This window comes from Fonsecaea monophora (genome assembly GCF_001642475.1).
Source record: "Fonsecaea monophora strain CBS 269.37 chromosome Unknown Scaff5, whole genome shotgun sequence".
Classification (NCBI taxonomy): Eukaryota; Fungi; Ascomycota; class Eurotiomycetes; order Chaetothyriales; family Herpotrichiellaceae; genus Fonsecaea; species Fonsecaea monophora.
The window spans coordinates 516184-530008 of record NW_019173936.1 but is presented as its reverse complement, the minus strand read 5'-3'; the positions used below and the strand labels follow the sequence as shown (position 1 = coordinate 530008).

Sequence of the window (13825 nt, the reverse complement as noted above, 5' to 3'; positions counted from 1 at the left end):
TTGGCCCACCATCTCGTGCCAGACAAGTCATCTTCTCCTTCCGTAGATTTACCCCAGACAGCACCCAACATCAACTCAACCTTCACTGGGCTTCTCCTGCTCCGCTTTCTTCTCCGACAAGATCTTCTCAGCTTCAGTCTGTCCCTCCGGCGTGTACTCTGGCCCGGTCTCCTGGTCTTCTTCATCCTGTTCCTGGATCACGCTCTGCCTCAATTCTTCCGAGTCCTGGTCGGAAACTTGCCCTTCTTGGGCCAGAGAGTGCCGACGTGCTTCTCCCACGAGCATTTCCACCTCACTGATCGCAAGTTTGTCCTTGGTTGTTTCTGTCTCTACTCCAATGTCCATCTTGGTGTTCTGCTGAAGCTTTTGCGGATCGAAGCGCACCACCATGACAGACAGGTTGTCGGTCGAGAAACGGGCTAACGCATGGTCCACCAACATTTTGGACGCAGCTTGAGGGTCGTGGACGTTGCGAACCAAGTCTACCGCTTCCTGATCTGAGCAGACATCCCATAACTATTGCGCATCAGTATGACATGCCACAGGTGGGCAATTGGTTTGTATCATGAACTTACTCCATCACAGGCCAAGATCAAAAACTCGTCTTGGTCAGGTTGAATCACGGTCTCGGTCGTATAAGGATGTCCGGTTACCAAGTCTTTTAGATATGAGTCGCCCAATGCTCGCGTCACCGCTAGCACTCCATTCACCCGGTTGTTCAATATCAACCCTCCGGCTTTCGATATCCTTCGTCCCTCGTTTTCGTCCATCCCCTTGTGATCGTACGACAAACGGAGTGCCTTCCCGTTGCGGCACAAGACGATCCGGGCGTCACCAACATTAGCGGTGTACAGCACCCTCTGTCGCGTAGCCTTTTGTTTCGCTTCCTGAATCGCTGCCGCCGCCGCTTCAGCCGTTGAATTCGACCGAGGCGTCGAGTCTTTTCCGTCTTTCGATGACTCGTTGTTTTTCTCATTCTTCTCTGCTTCTTTGGCTGCGGCCGCGGCCAAGGATGCGATAGCCTGAGACCCCGTCGCAGAGTGGTTGGTGGGAACGCGGTCTTCCCAGCGTAGCACTGCCGTGATCGCAGTACACCCACTGTTTTTGAGTGGCAACCTTTCCAATTGGTTGTCGGCGGTGGTATATGTCTGATCAAGCAATTCTGGGACGGGTGTGTTGGGGTACTTGCGCATCAATTCTTCCAGGATGACATGCAGTTTCTTCCCACACCACTCGGCAGCAAAGGTGCCCGCATGCCCGTCAAAAATGGCAAAGTAGCCATTGTCGGTCTCCACCACATGCTGGGCAGGATTGGACGCGATGGTGCTGAGACTGTTCCGATCTTCTCGGGAACTTTTCTTGGATAATGAGCTGTCGGAAGAGAGAACCGGCGCCGGCGTACCGAGAAAGTTGTAAAGATATGAATGAGTGTCTTCCATGGTACGACGACATTTCTTGTTCTTGTCTTCGGTCACACCAACTAAGAAGGATGAATTTGGTGTAGGCTGCGACTCGCCGGCCGAGTTATTCAGCGAGCCTTGAGGCACGCTGAGCGCGGCATCGGTCTTGGATAGTCTCTGCATCGGTGTTTGCGGTCCGTCCTTGTCGCCGTGTATTAATGAATTTTTGGCCTGGGTAAAGATCTCCTTAGCTTTGGCGCTGCTACTCCTCCGCTTCTTGGAGTCGGCAGAAGGCGAAGCAACGGCGGCTTCGTCTGCGGGCTTTCGAGTCTCGGACTTGGGGCTCAAGTCGTTAGTCTTAACTGTAATGCTGCCACCGGGGGAAGTAGTGCCATTGTGGTTGCTATCAGTACTTATTCGAGAGGGTGTGCTCTCCGAATCTGTATCCTTCTCCTTCTTGCCTCCAAAGACGCGATTGAGAAAGCCTCCCGAGGAGGTTCTCCTATCGGTTGTGCCCGCCAGCTTGAAAGAGACAGAAATGCGCAAAGAGCCTCGGACCGATTACCAGGAGCGTCTCGCGCGAATATGCCTGAGAAACAAGAGGGAGGAGCTTGACGTAGGATGGGAGAGATAGCGGTCGGACCGGGTTCTAGTCTCTGCCTGGAGGAAGCAATACTAGGTAGCTTGAGGTTGAACAAAGAGCGCGAAGTAGAGACAAGTGGTGAGGATAGCGAAGGTGGCGATTCGACGAGTACAAAGGATTAGGTGCCGGTCTTGGTAGTGGTACCTCGGAGGTTATGGATGAGGGCGTATCTCTGTGCAAGCACGAGAAGAATAAGTCGACTCGAGGCAATGTAGGGCCGATGAACCAGCGTCGCAAGCTGATCACGCTGATTGCAGAAACAGGAGCGGAATAATATGAGGTCGATAGGAATAGCACTCGCTTGAGGGAGAAGGTAAGGGAGTGAGGGAGCGAGGCAACTAAGTAGTGCAGTAATCTACTGTTTGGAAAGGATGAGGATGAGAAGATGAAGGTAGCAGTGCGTAGGGTGCGATTCGGTTCGAGAATCTAATGTAGTAGGTATGGAATGATGAAATTGGGTGCCTGCGATGGGTAGTGTTGGATGAATGAGGGGTGTGGCTTGATTTGCGGATGTGTCTTCGTCCTTCTTGTGTGCTGTTCTTTCCACCTCTCCTTTGCTCTTCTCAATCGGATCGAATGTTGTGCGCGCAGGTTTGTGGGGGAGGGGAAGACCAAAGGTGGGCGAGAACCAGAGAGGCACCCAGAGGTATGCTGGGGGTGCCGCTTGGTGCCGCACCAGGACGAACCACCACATCATCAGACGTCAATTTTTGCCCCCTGGGGCGCAGCCACACACTGGTGGTGATGCTGTCGTGCTAGTGATATGATGAGTTAGGCAGTCCAGTCAGGAACTGCAGCAAGAGACTCTACAAGCACTTCATAACTACGAGATAATTACTCGCTACTTGTACTCACTTATGTATCTTCCCAAGCCCCTGCAAGTTTATTCTCTAATGATGTGTTTATCTACATTATTAACCTTGAGATGTACCCACAAACGCACAACCGGAGACCAAAGTATGTAAGGTGCAGGCTTCCCTTTCCGTACCTATTTTTCACTCTTCTCGCCGCGCACACCTTCACCCCCGAACGCCGTTAGGGACTGAGACTCTTCCTGTTTCCACCATTGGCGAGTCCAGACAGTCAATCTCATCTCATTAGGCGCCCGCCCCGCTGGCTACCTGTCAAGCTTAGCCCTTGCAGCTGTCCGGCCTATTGAGTGGGTGAATGGTTAGTGGTAACAATAATTCGGCCGAGTTGCTCGGCAGCCGCGGTTCAACCGATGCATAATACGCGGAGTCAAGACTCAAAAGTGGCACCGTGGAGAGGTGAGAACAATCGCCATTGTCCCTCCCCAACCTGTGTGGCGAGAATCAACGCGCTTCGCTTTCATCCGGCGACCACTATGTCTCCATGGCTTACAAACTTTCGAACAGGCTGCGGGCCCTTTGCCTAAATGCCATTGAATGCGTTAATTCCGTTGCCGAACAGCGAGCCTGACTGTACGAGTACACCTTGCCTGTGGAGGATGCTTAGGTGTGGGCCTTGTGCTTGGTTGTACAATGAGGAATCGCAGTAGACGGATCTCGCAGAAACTGGTCATATTATCCACCCAACCCTCGACCTGCTGTGCAACAATGAACCATCCTATTTCACAAAGATTGCTTTCTTTACCAGTATGTTTACTCATGGCGATACACGGTGTCAAAAAGAGCTGCTAAGCTTGATCAAGCCAGCCGCTGGGAGGTGGGGTAAATGGTGACGCTGGCAACCCCTAAGCAACGGCCGAGGAGCCAATCGCACAGATGACCATCATCGATCTCATCTGTCAAGCGACGAGGCTGCCAAGCTGTCCATCGAGGTGACCAAAGATCACGATAAAGAGGCCCTATCTCAGGGCAACGCCGTGAAGTAGAGATAGCCCGTCTATAACACAATCTTTCCGAAGCGCTCTGTGCATGAGGGAAGTGACGGAAAGACATATTTCACGTTGAGGATCACCTCAAGAGCCGTATACTTCTTGTCTGTGAGATTATGGGACAGCAACATCCGGGCTCCTAGAGCGCCTCTCTTCTGCGACAGGAAGCCCAAAACCTTCCACAAGAATTCGGGACATAACCTTCAGTACAGCTGGGCCATTTGTCTCGTTGTTCAATAGATTTCCCTATTTTGATCCACGATTATTTTTCAATGGCGGCTGACCAGAGAGTCGGGCTTCAACCCTAACGCCTGTAGCGGATACGTGCGTCGCCAAGGATTTGCAGATTCGGTGCGACACATTACTTAAGGGACTTTAGGAGTTGTCGAGCAAGGACGTATCGGCAGCGGAGGTAGTTCTGGCGTAAAGGGAGAGGCAGGCATCTGCAAGCCCAAGGATGTGGTGAAGGTGTAAATCAACACTACCGCCAGAAACTGCAGCCCGGGTCGTGAAGCTGGCCACAAAAGGAAAAGGGATTGGACATATATCCACAAATTTATCCAGATGTTGTTGTTCAGTCTTCCATTGCATGAGATATCCGGAATCAATGACCCCAGGCTCGAGTCATCGATAGCGATCTCACAATGCTATTTCTTCATCGCTTTCTCCGGACTGTTTGGTGGTTAGCCTCATAGACAAGTCTCATAGGACGTCACATCCCGGAACAGCGCACAATACTTGGAAAGAACTTACTTCTTCTCCAGCAGCCGGCACCACTTCCTCCACTCACTCGCTGCTTTCTTGAATACGGTCCTCAAGTCTTCCTTGACCTCCTGGATTTCCCAATGTTCATCCTCCCAATTTTTCTCCTCAATATCACGACTGGGAGTCCATCCTATTGCCTCCAACACTTCACTTTCCGTGGGAGAATGCTCATAATGCGGGAAAAGCTTGGAATCAGCCTTGTGGCATTCCGCATCGAGATATCTGCGAAGGACGTCCAGACGCTGGGAGTGTGTAAATGTGAGTTTCAGCTTGTTAGATTCGTCTTCATGGTTGGGCGACGATTGAGTGGAGCTAGCCAGCCTCTTCGTCACGGATCTTGCAGTCTTTGCGCCACGGAAGCTCGCGTATGCCCAAACAGTGTCGATCTCACCCAGTCCGCCGAACGGCCAGATGAATGTAGCGAGGATATCGATACCGTAAGCCACCGGCATGAGGCCTGTCGCAATGATAGTATCTCTCTGTGCCTTGGATTTGGTACGTAGCATTGTGTTCACGAATTCCTCACGCATCTGTTGGTTAGTGAGGTTGAGGGTGGGTGGGTAAATGAGGACCATTTCCTCAACCGCTACCGTCTTGTGTGTTTCGGAGTCTTGGTGGTCTCTCTCGTCATCGGAATGTGATTTCTGTGGATCGGGAGACACACGACCCAAGAAATCTAAATTTGAGGTTGTGGTTTTGTGTATAGCCCAATCGATCCCGCGCGTCGCTTTAGATTTGGCACCTTTCCAGCTGGCAGTTTTGGCCGTGCTGCTCTTTGCGGAACGGACTTCTTCTTGCCATTTCCGCTGGACTTTGTGCAGTTTGCCTTCCTTCACTCCCTCGGCCGGTTTTTGCAATGGAGGTGGGGGCGGCGTGTAGATCGCAAAACGAGCTGGAATACTTTCTGGATCAACATTGGGAAGCACCGGGCGTGGAAAAGGGACCAGGTATCCTACGAGTTTATGAGGATCGCGGATATAATGGACCAGGCTGGAAGGGTCATCGTCAGCGGCGAATATTTGTTTGTAGCGCTGGGGCGGCGGTTGGAATTGGTGTTGCTGACTGGGTGCGTACGAAGCCGGATTGTACACAGGCGGCGGTGGATAAGATGTCGTTTGGGCTTCAAGATCTAAACTTCCTTGGGCATTGTGCCTCTGTGGGAGGGGGGGTCCCGAAGTGTCGTATCCTGGTGCCGTGGTTTCATGAGGTCGCGGCGGCTGAGGGGGAGGCGGTGGATAGCTTGGATGCTGTTCTTGTGGCTGGTATACATAAGCTGGATGATTCATGTCCACAGGTTGTTGTTCGGAACAATACTGATTGGGACGTTGCGAAGGGTCTGTCATTGCGGTTTGATGCCGGACTTGGGGGGTTTCTGCTGATTTCTCCGATTGAAGGCGTAAAGTACAGTCCGATAGACAGAGAGTAGTGGCCCTCAGGGAATTTAGGTGGTTACTCGAGAGCGATGAGGCGGCTGTCAGATCAGATATAGGTAAAGTTATCGATAGGGATCAAGCTTTTATAATACCTAGTGATGGTTACCTTCATGTCAATAGTGAGTCGCTCCTCATTGCTATTTCTCGTCACTATGCCACTTACCTGGTATTTTCGACATCGGCTCAGAGGGTAATCCTCGTGGTGAACCTCTAACAAAATGACGTCAACTTTGAGGCTGCGGCCGTTGAGATCCACTGAGCTTGTCGCGCTTGTCACGCTTGTCTACCTCAATTTCTCTAAGCTTTTTTAGGCGGCACTAGCGTCTCCCATCCCGCTGTTTCCGACAGGGCGAGACAAGGCAACCATAATTCATGTCTTCGTCATGGTTCAACATCAGCCTCTATCAGCCACGGTAGCCGTCGTAGTCCTAGATTAGGCAGACAACCAACCCCAACCGGTAAATATTTGAAGTGAACAAAAGCTTCATATTATCGCTAATTTTACTGCACGGAGGTTGGAAGCTGGACTTGTACAAGCAGACAGTAGTCAAGACGAGACCAAGAGGAGAATGTCCAGCATCGCTCATATACATGCCCATGATAGTCGTAATGCTCCATCGGCGCCTCCATTTTCCATAATATATCATTTTCACAGCGGAATCACAGGCCGAGCACACGCGGTTACAAAACATAACCACCTACTGCCCCAGCGGGACCTCCCTCGAGATCGATCCCTGCCACTCGCCTCCTCGTCTCCTCGCTTTCCCGCACAAGATTCCCAAAGTATTTCCGCGCAACCTCACTCTCTTTCTTCGTCTTTGTCACATCTTCTTTTCTTTGTCTTAGTTCTTCTACATTCTGGGCGAGATCTGCTGTTAGCTGTTGAGCTGGAAAGCGAAGCACGCGACGGACTTCGGAGGCTATCCGGTGGGCATTGCTGTGCGTGTAATCCATTTCGGCGAGAGTGGCTGAGAGTTTCTGTGCAAGACGTGGTGGCAAGCTTTGCGGGATGGTGGAGAGAACGTAGGTCACCGCCAAAATTACTGCAAGAACACCTTGTTAGGTGAAATCGGTTATTTGCGAAGAGACAGGAGAACTCACCCGCAGCAACAGCGCCTGGTACAATCAATCTCCTCAGATTCCGACTTCCAAGGATTTTAGCCGCGCCGAATGCACCATCAATCCAACCAACACCACCAACTGCTCTGGTGCCTAGTGTGCCAGCAACGGTAAGAGCCACCCCGGTACCAACGGTCTTCTCCTGTCGCTCCCATAGTCCAGCAACGTCGAAAAAGTCCCAGATATCCACGTCCGTGTCTACAGACCGTACCAGCGCATCCTTGCGGCGCTGGAACATTTTGTCTGCTGCGAAGTTGAGGTTCTCGTAACTATTACCAACATGTAACAAGCCAAGGGACTTGATGGTGTTGACGCCCTGCACAGTCCTCGTCCGACCGTAGTTCTCGCAACTGGTAACCGCGGCAGAAATTTGATCAAGCATGGCAATGCGCAAGTCTTCCGCATATTGGAATGCAGAGAATATCCCAGGGTATTCGACGCCGTGATTGTGATTGCCGATATTGGCAATGGTGTTGGTCAAAGTCGATCGAGTATGGTTGTACACCTCAGTGGACGTAGAGTCAATATCTTTTTCGACTTGTTCTGAAACTGTGACGCGGTGTTTCTGCTTCTCTTCAAATTCCGGCTCTATCTCCGAAAGTTCTTTGGATACCCGGTCCAGCTCTGATTGCGCAACGTCGCGGTTCACTGTAGCAAGGACATTCATATCACCTAAGCAGTTCATCAGATAGGTCTTTGCGGGAGCGAGTTTCGAGCGTGCTCTCTTCTCCAACACAAACCGCCGGAGCGCACTCTCTAAGACCTCGAAATCTCGGATTTTTTCCTTATCCTTTCCTTTGCCTTTGTCTGAACCATCGTCGTCATCGTTTCCATCGGGAGGATCTGACCCACCGCCCCCGCCACTGCCACCACTGGCAGCTCCATCGTTGAGCAGTGAAGGTATCATGGGAATGGCGTTGCTAGACACAAAATGGACCAGTTCCTCGGCCTCCTTGAATGTCTGCGGACTCAATTTGGCCAACTGGTCCAGGATCATCTTTTGACATCGTTCTTTATCGCGGATGTTGTCAAAGCCATTGACCACCATAAAGATGTACGCTTTCTCATGCGCGGCTTGCCAAATGAACTCCTTGGCAGACAAGGTAAAGTGGTTTGCTGCTGAGACCACGAAGACAACCACGTCAATTTCCTCTTGTCGGGCGAAGACAGCCGTGGTCTTGACCGAGTCCGAGTTTAAGCCAGGAGCATCAATCAGCGCGATGTCGACGACGCCGTTATTCAGCAATGACTGATCAATCGTCCTGATATCCTTGACATAGACCTTGCACTGCATATATCGGTCGTTGTCAATAACTATCTTCTCCAGCTCTTGTAAGGAATAAGAGTCGTAGGTACTTTCATCATTTCGGTCATAGACCGTATCTTTGTGAACGGCATGGACTTCTTCGATGCCGCCGTTCTCTTTTGCGTCCAGTACTTCACAGAAAATACTGGTACAGGGTTGCTGATCCTCAGGCAGAATCTTGCGGCGCAACAGGGCGTTACAGAACGTTGACTTTCCTGCATTTAGATCACCAGTGACCAGGACTTTGCTCGAGGTATCCTCTATCCGGTCCCGAAGCGCCAGCAGGTGCCGGACGCTCTGGCTTATTTTCCCATCCAGCAGTGACGCGATCGACTTCTTCTCCAGAGAATGAACGAGTTCCGTTTGAGACAGTGCGCCAACTTTGAGATCGAGCTTCAGGATGGAAAACTCCTGTGCGATTTGTGGCGTGATGAGTCGTGGTTCGGATGTCTGTCTGTGCTGTGCCTGTGAGCTTGACTCTCCTGTCGCATCTTCTCCAAGTGAAGTTCCAGCTCTTCTTAACACTCCTGGCCGATCTTGCGCCGCCTTTTTAAGAAACATCTGGCGTGACAGATCCGCCGCTTGCCTTGTCGACTGGACTTCTCGCAGGATCGGTCTGACAGATTGACTTTCTTTATCATCTTTCTGAACAGAGGGGTAGTGTGCAGGCCATTGGGCATTCATCTCCTGTAATTGTTTCAACAGTTCGACGGTTTGCGAGATCGCCTTTGCGAGAGCGACGCGATTTTGATTATAATAGAGTTGATGTACATGGCTGGCAAGAGATCGTTTCTCTGTTTCTGACATTCTTGCAGGTTGTCCGTTGATTTGGGGAGTATGGGCAGGCGTTGGTCTGTCTCTGAGAAATTCGTCCTCCCATGCGCGCATCTCGCCACCGGCCTGTTGGACGTCATTTGCCATACTGCCGTAGCCGGAATCTCGTTCGAGTTGTTCCATAAGTGCTGCAGCATGAGATGGCTGTGATCCACTGCCTACAGTCATGTATTCGGGTCGGTACCCTGCGGTGTGGACGGGAGTGGGCGATGCCATTTCGTGTCGGTCTGTGGTCGAGGAATTGAAATCAGGATCTCGGCATGCGCGCGATGGCCCTTCGTCGGGCTCGTCGGTGTGGCTCATTTCGAAAGTAGTCTTCAGTATTCCCTAGTCGATCGTCGCAAGGTTTCTCAGACCTAAGGGCACATATCGGTCCATGATAATGCCTATGGTTGAATCTGCGAAGGATAATCCAAGGATATTTCCTAAAAAGAAAGCAAAGGTCGCAGTTTGGAGTGACCGGAGGAACGGGGCCGATGTTCTTCCGACAGCGTCAGTGGCTGCTGGCATCGTTGCTCCGGTCCACACATCTACTAACCCGCTGCCTCGACATTATAGCTGCGACAAATACCGTGACACTAGTTCTGGGGTTATGGTCTGGAAGTATATTCACTGAAAGCGATCTTTGCTTTTCTTTCTGACCACTCTTCCCACATTTCATCATGAATGTGAGTCTCTGCTGTCTCTCCGCTACCACCGCCTCTACCCCGCTAACAATCAGACATCAGATCATAGAATGGGCCTTTGGCAAACGCATGACCCCCGCCGAGAGGCTACGTAAACACCAACGCGCTCTGGAGAAGACCCAACGCGAACTGGACCGTGAGCGCGTGAAGCTTGAGAATCAAGAGAAGAAGCTTGTGGCCGACATCAAGAAGAGTGCAAAGAATGGACAGATTGGAGCCTGCAAGATTCAAGCGAAGGACCTGGTCAGGACCAGGAGGTATATTCAAAAGTTCTATCAGATGCGGACACAATTGCAGGCTATTAGCTTGAGAATACAGGTAGCATCCCTCAAAGTTCTATTTCACTGGGACTGTCTGCTGACCAAGGCTTTGCGTGTGACAGACCGTCCGGAGCAATGAACAAATGATGCAGTCCATGAAAGGAGCAACCATGCTACTAGGGAGCATGAATCGCCAAATGAACCTGCCTGCTTTACAGCGAATCGCTATGGAATTTGAGCGCGAGAATGATATCATGGATCAGCGCCAGGAGATGATGGACGATGCCATTGACGATGTCACCGGACTAGAAGACGAAGAGGAAGGAGAAGAAGTCGTGAATCAGGTGCTGGACGAAATTGGTGTCGATCTGAACAATGCCGTAAGAGCGATTCCACACTTCGAAATGCTCGATGCTAATCCTATCGTGCAGCTTGGTGAAACACCAACCGGCATACAAAAGGCGGCAGTACCGGAAAGCCGCGTTGCTCAGGCAATAGGTGGAGGAGGTGAGGATGATGACTTGCAAGCTCGTTTGGATAGTCTGCGAAAGTAGAACTAAGAGCAGGAATATCTGGAAGGCGGATCTGCATGTTGAGCAACGGCGCCGGGAGTCAGAGTAGACGGTATTCGTCTTGATCTTATTTCGTATAGCGAAGAGCTCTCTACAATTACATCCGATAGCCCAGTGAGGCTGTACTACCGATACAATGTGTCTTCCACTTGACCGATATAAAATGTGAGGTCAAATGTTCCCAAAGAGGGCCACATCGAAACAAAGGCCGACCACCCCCGGGATTTAGAGCTGTGTGGAGGAATCAACACCGTCTCCTCAAGTTCGAATTATATGTCTTGATAACTACTGATAGGAGCCTACATATGGTAGCTCCACAAACTAGGTAGTACTGACCGAAATGTGAAAGTATAGCATTCTGTTTCCATTCACCAAACCGTCCTACCGTCCCTCCAAATCCAAGATCGGCTGCCAGCGTCGATGCCCTGACCCATGACCCATGATACCCATTAAAACCCAATGACTATGTAAACGAACTCCTTTGCCGTCATGATTTGACCGTATATCATCTGCTTCCTTTTCATCTTCCTTAGTTGGTCTGGATGACGGTGATGGGTTGGCCCAAAGGTGCGCCAACGTTGCTGAAAGATCCTTGGTAGTTTCCTAATCCTCCAATCAGCATTCGCGCACCTGACAAAGCGAGAAATGTTTCTATCAAAAGGGATTCCTTGCGATGGCACGTACCAGGAGGAACATAGTTGCAAACCGTGAAATATTGAGTGAACTCGGCGTTTGTCACTCCGTTGGGACAGAACTGCGTCGCGCAGCCCACTTGCTGAGTGCCCTTCCACACAATCTGGGAGAAATGGCCCCATTTGGCGAAGTTGGTGGTGTCTGCGTTGTCTACACCGTAAGGCAAGGGGTAGTAGGGCATCTCGCCGTTGTACATATCGTTACCAATCATGGCGGGTACTTGCGCAGGGGTGTACCCGGCGCCGATATTCTGACCGTAGCCACCACCTCCAGCAGCGCTGCGAAAGAGTCAACCGAGTTAGCTCATGTGTAGTTGACGACGAAGAGACGACAGAAATACTTACGTATTGTGGGCGAAGACACAGCTGGCAGCGATTTCTGCGGCAATTGTTGCTTGGCTAGCTGACCAGGTCAAGTCTTCAGCAGAGTGGTTGCGGCGGTGAACGTTATGAGCCAGGAGGATGCCGTCAATATAGGACAGAGAGCGAACATCAACTGTGACGGTTGCGCCTGGCGCAACTGATGTCGTCGAGGAGGTAGTCGTCAACGAAGTTGTCGACGAACTGGTGGTGGAAGACGAAGTGATTGTCGAGGAAGTTGACGAGGTCGAAGTGGTGGTTGACAAGGTCGTGCTAGTGGAAGAAGTGACCGACTCAGAGGTGGAGCTTGAGGAGGTCGTACCGCCAATAGGACCAAGAGAAGAGCTGGCGGAAGATGTGCTGCTGGAGCTTGTCTCACTGGTCATCGTGGTGGACGTTGACAAGGTGCTGGTGGTACTTGAAGAGGTCGTCGTGCTTCCCCCAATAGGACCAATACCACTGCTGCTTGAAGCAGATGTGGTGCTAGTGGAAGTAAAGGTGCCGCCGACGACTGAGCTGCTGCTCGACGTGGTTGAGAAGCGTGAAGTAGTGGTACTGGTAGAACCACCGACAGGACCGCCAGTGCGTGATGAGGACCTTGATGAAGACGAAGTCTGGTATTGCCGGAAGGACCCCCTGTCGGCTGAGGGTTGAGCCAATCCGTCCATAGCTCAGGCGCTGTATTCGTTGGAGCGCGGCCATTGATAGTGGTGAACCTTGTCTGCACTGGTGCAGCGTTGTTCTCATCGTCCGAGTCCCAGTTTACCCATGACATACCCTCAGTGGGCAGAGGACCCGTCCAGATCGTTGTGGTCACTCCAGGTTTACGGCCTCCCGGAGTTGGCCCCAACTCAACCACGATGCCGGTCTTGGTCGTTACGGTACCCGCGGTGGTGTAGACTGCCACTATCGGACCTGCCCTGGTCACAGGACCTGCACCATGGCCAGGAGGACCAAAGTCCTGTCCTCGAGCAATGGGCGTGACCTTGACTTCCCCGTCGCAAGGGCAAGATTGTACCAGTCTTGTAGCAGTTTCCGTCACGGTGACGTCCTTAAACCAGGAGCCCAGTGCCTGACCACTGGCGGCCAGCACAACAAGGGTCGTTGTAGGGATCTTCATTCTTGGGAATAGTGCTTTGTGCTATTGATTGTGTAGTAGGGTGGTAGGTTAGTTCCGGCGACGTCAAGCCGGAAAATCAGGTAGAAAAATAACAACTCGCAAAGGGAATGAATATGGTGAGAGCGAGAGAGAAACCAATGGAAGGTGAAAAGTATGAGGATTGAGAAATCATTGCTGCGTCCAAGACGTTTATGTAGACTCGGTTTCTCTTCTCGCCCCTGGACCACACCGCGCATTGTGTTGCGAGGGTTGTGCCGAACAATCTATTCGATGCTGTTTTGCAGGTGGTGAGCCAAAAGAGATTAGACAGCTGAAGGAGACTGCTGTCATAACAACTGCACAAGGGCCATATGCAAATAACCTCCAAGCTCAGCGATCTAGAGCGCGTCAACAGAACGGAACGCACCGAGAACGTAAATTCAATCAAAGAACAGGTCGTCAAGGAAACCATAATTGAGGCCTGGGATAGAACAGGTTCTGTTCCAATGACAGAAACATTACCGAAGAGGTGTAGACGTTGTGTTGATCATTGGATCTCAGGCTGTGCTCATACAGAAGAGTTACAAAAGGGGGTTCGGGTCAAGGAAATGGGACGATCCCAGCCGTCTGGGTGGTGGGCAGATGCTTACTGTCTGGTACAACTTGAATGCTTGGTCTGGAGCTTGCCGACCATCCCCAATGGCCTTAGAGACGTCGAGGACGTGACACATAAGAGGCAAGAGATTGCGGGCTGTTGGATAGACATTAAAGTGGGGTGTGTAACAATAAACTGGTGTG

The 13825-nt window shown here is 51.3% G+C and overlaps 4 protein-coding genes across 4 annotated transcripts; 1 reads left to right on the top strand and 3 right to left on the bottom strand.

Annotated features, from left to right (window-relative positions):
- Positions 1-75: 75 nt before the first annotated feature.
- On the bottom strand, positions 76-6009 carry AYO21_01443 (hypothetical protein; the record flags this gene model as incomplete). Its single annotated transcript, XM_022651426.1, has 3 exons — positions 76-516; positions 576-1902; positions 4655-6009. The coding sequence occupies 3 exons, from the start codon at positions 6007-6009 to the stop codon at positions 76-78; spliced, it is 3123 nt and encodes a 1040-aa protein (XP_022516399.1).
- Positions 6010-6780: 771 nt separating this feature from the next.
- On the bottom strand, positions 6781-9661 carry AYO21_01442 (hypothetical protein; the record flags this gene model as incomplete). The annotated part of the gene is made up of 2 exons (XM_022651425.1): positions 6781-7142; positions 7201-9661. 2 exons carry the CDS (start codon positions 9659-9661, stop codon positions 6781-6783), a joined length of 2823 nt encoding a protein of 940 aa, XP_022516398.1.
- A 359-nt stretch (positions 9662-10020) lies between these two features.
- On the top strand, positions 10021-10858 carry AYO21_01441 (hypothetical protein; the record flags this gene model as incomplete). Its single annotated transcript, XM_022651424.1, has 2 exons — positions 10021-10362; positions 10427-10858. 2 exons carry the CDS (start codon positions 10021-10023, stop codon positions 10856-10858), a joined length of 774 nt encoding a protein of 257 aa, XP_022516397.1.
- Positions 10859-11405: 547 nt separating this feature from the next.
- Positions 11406-13048, bottom strand: AYO21_01440 (hypothetical protein; the record flags this gene model as incomplete). Its single annotated transcript, XM_022651423.1, has 4 exons — positions 11406-11506; positions 11561-11847; positions 11914-12447; positions 12501-13048. The coding sequence occupies 4 exons, from the start codon at positions 13046-13048 to the stop codon at positions 11406-11408; spliced, it is 1470 nt and encodes a 489-aa protein (XP_022516396.1).
- Between the last annotated feature and the right edge of the window lie 777 nt (positions 13049-13825).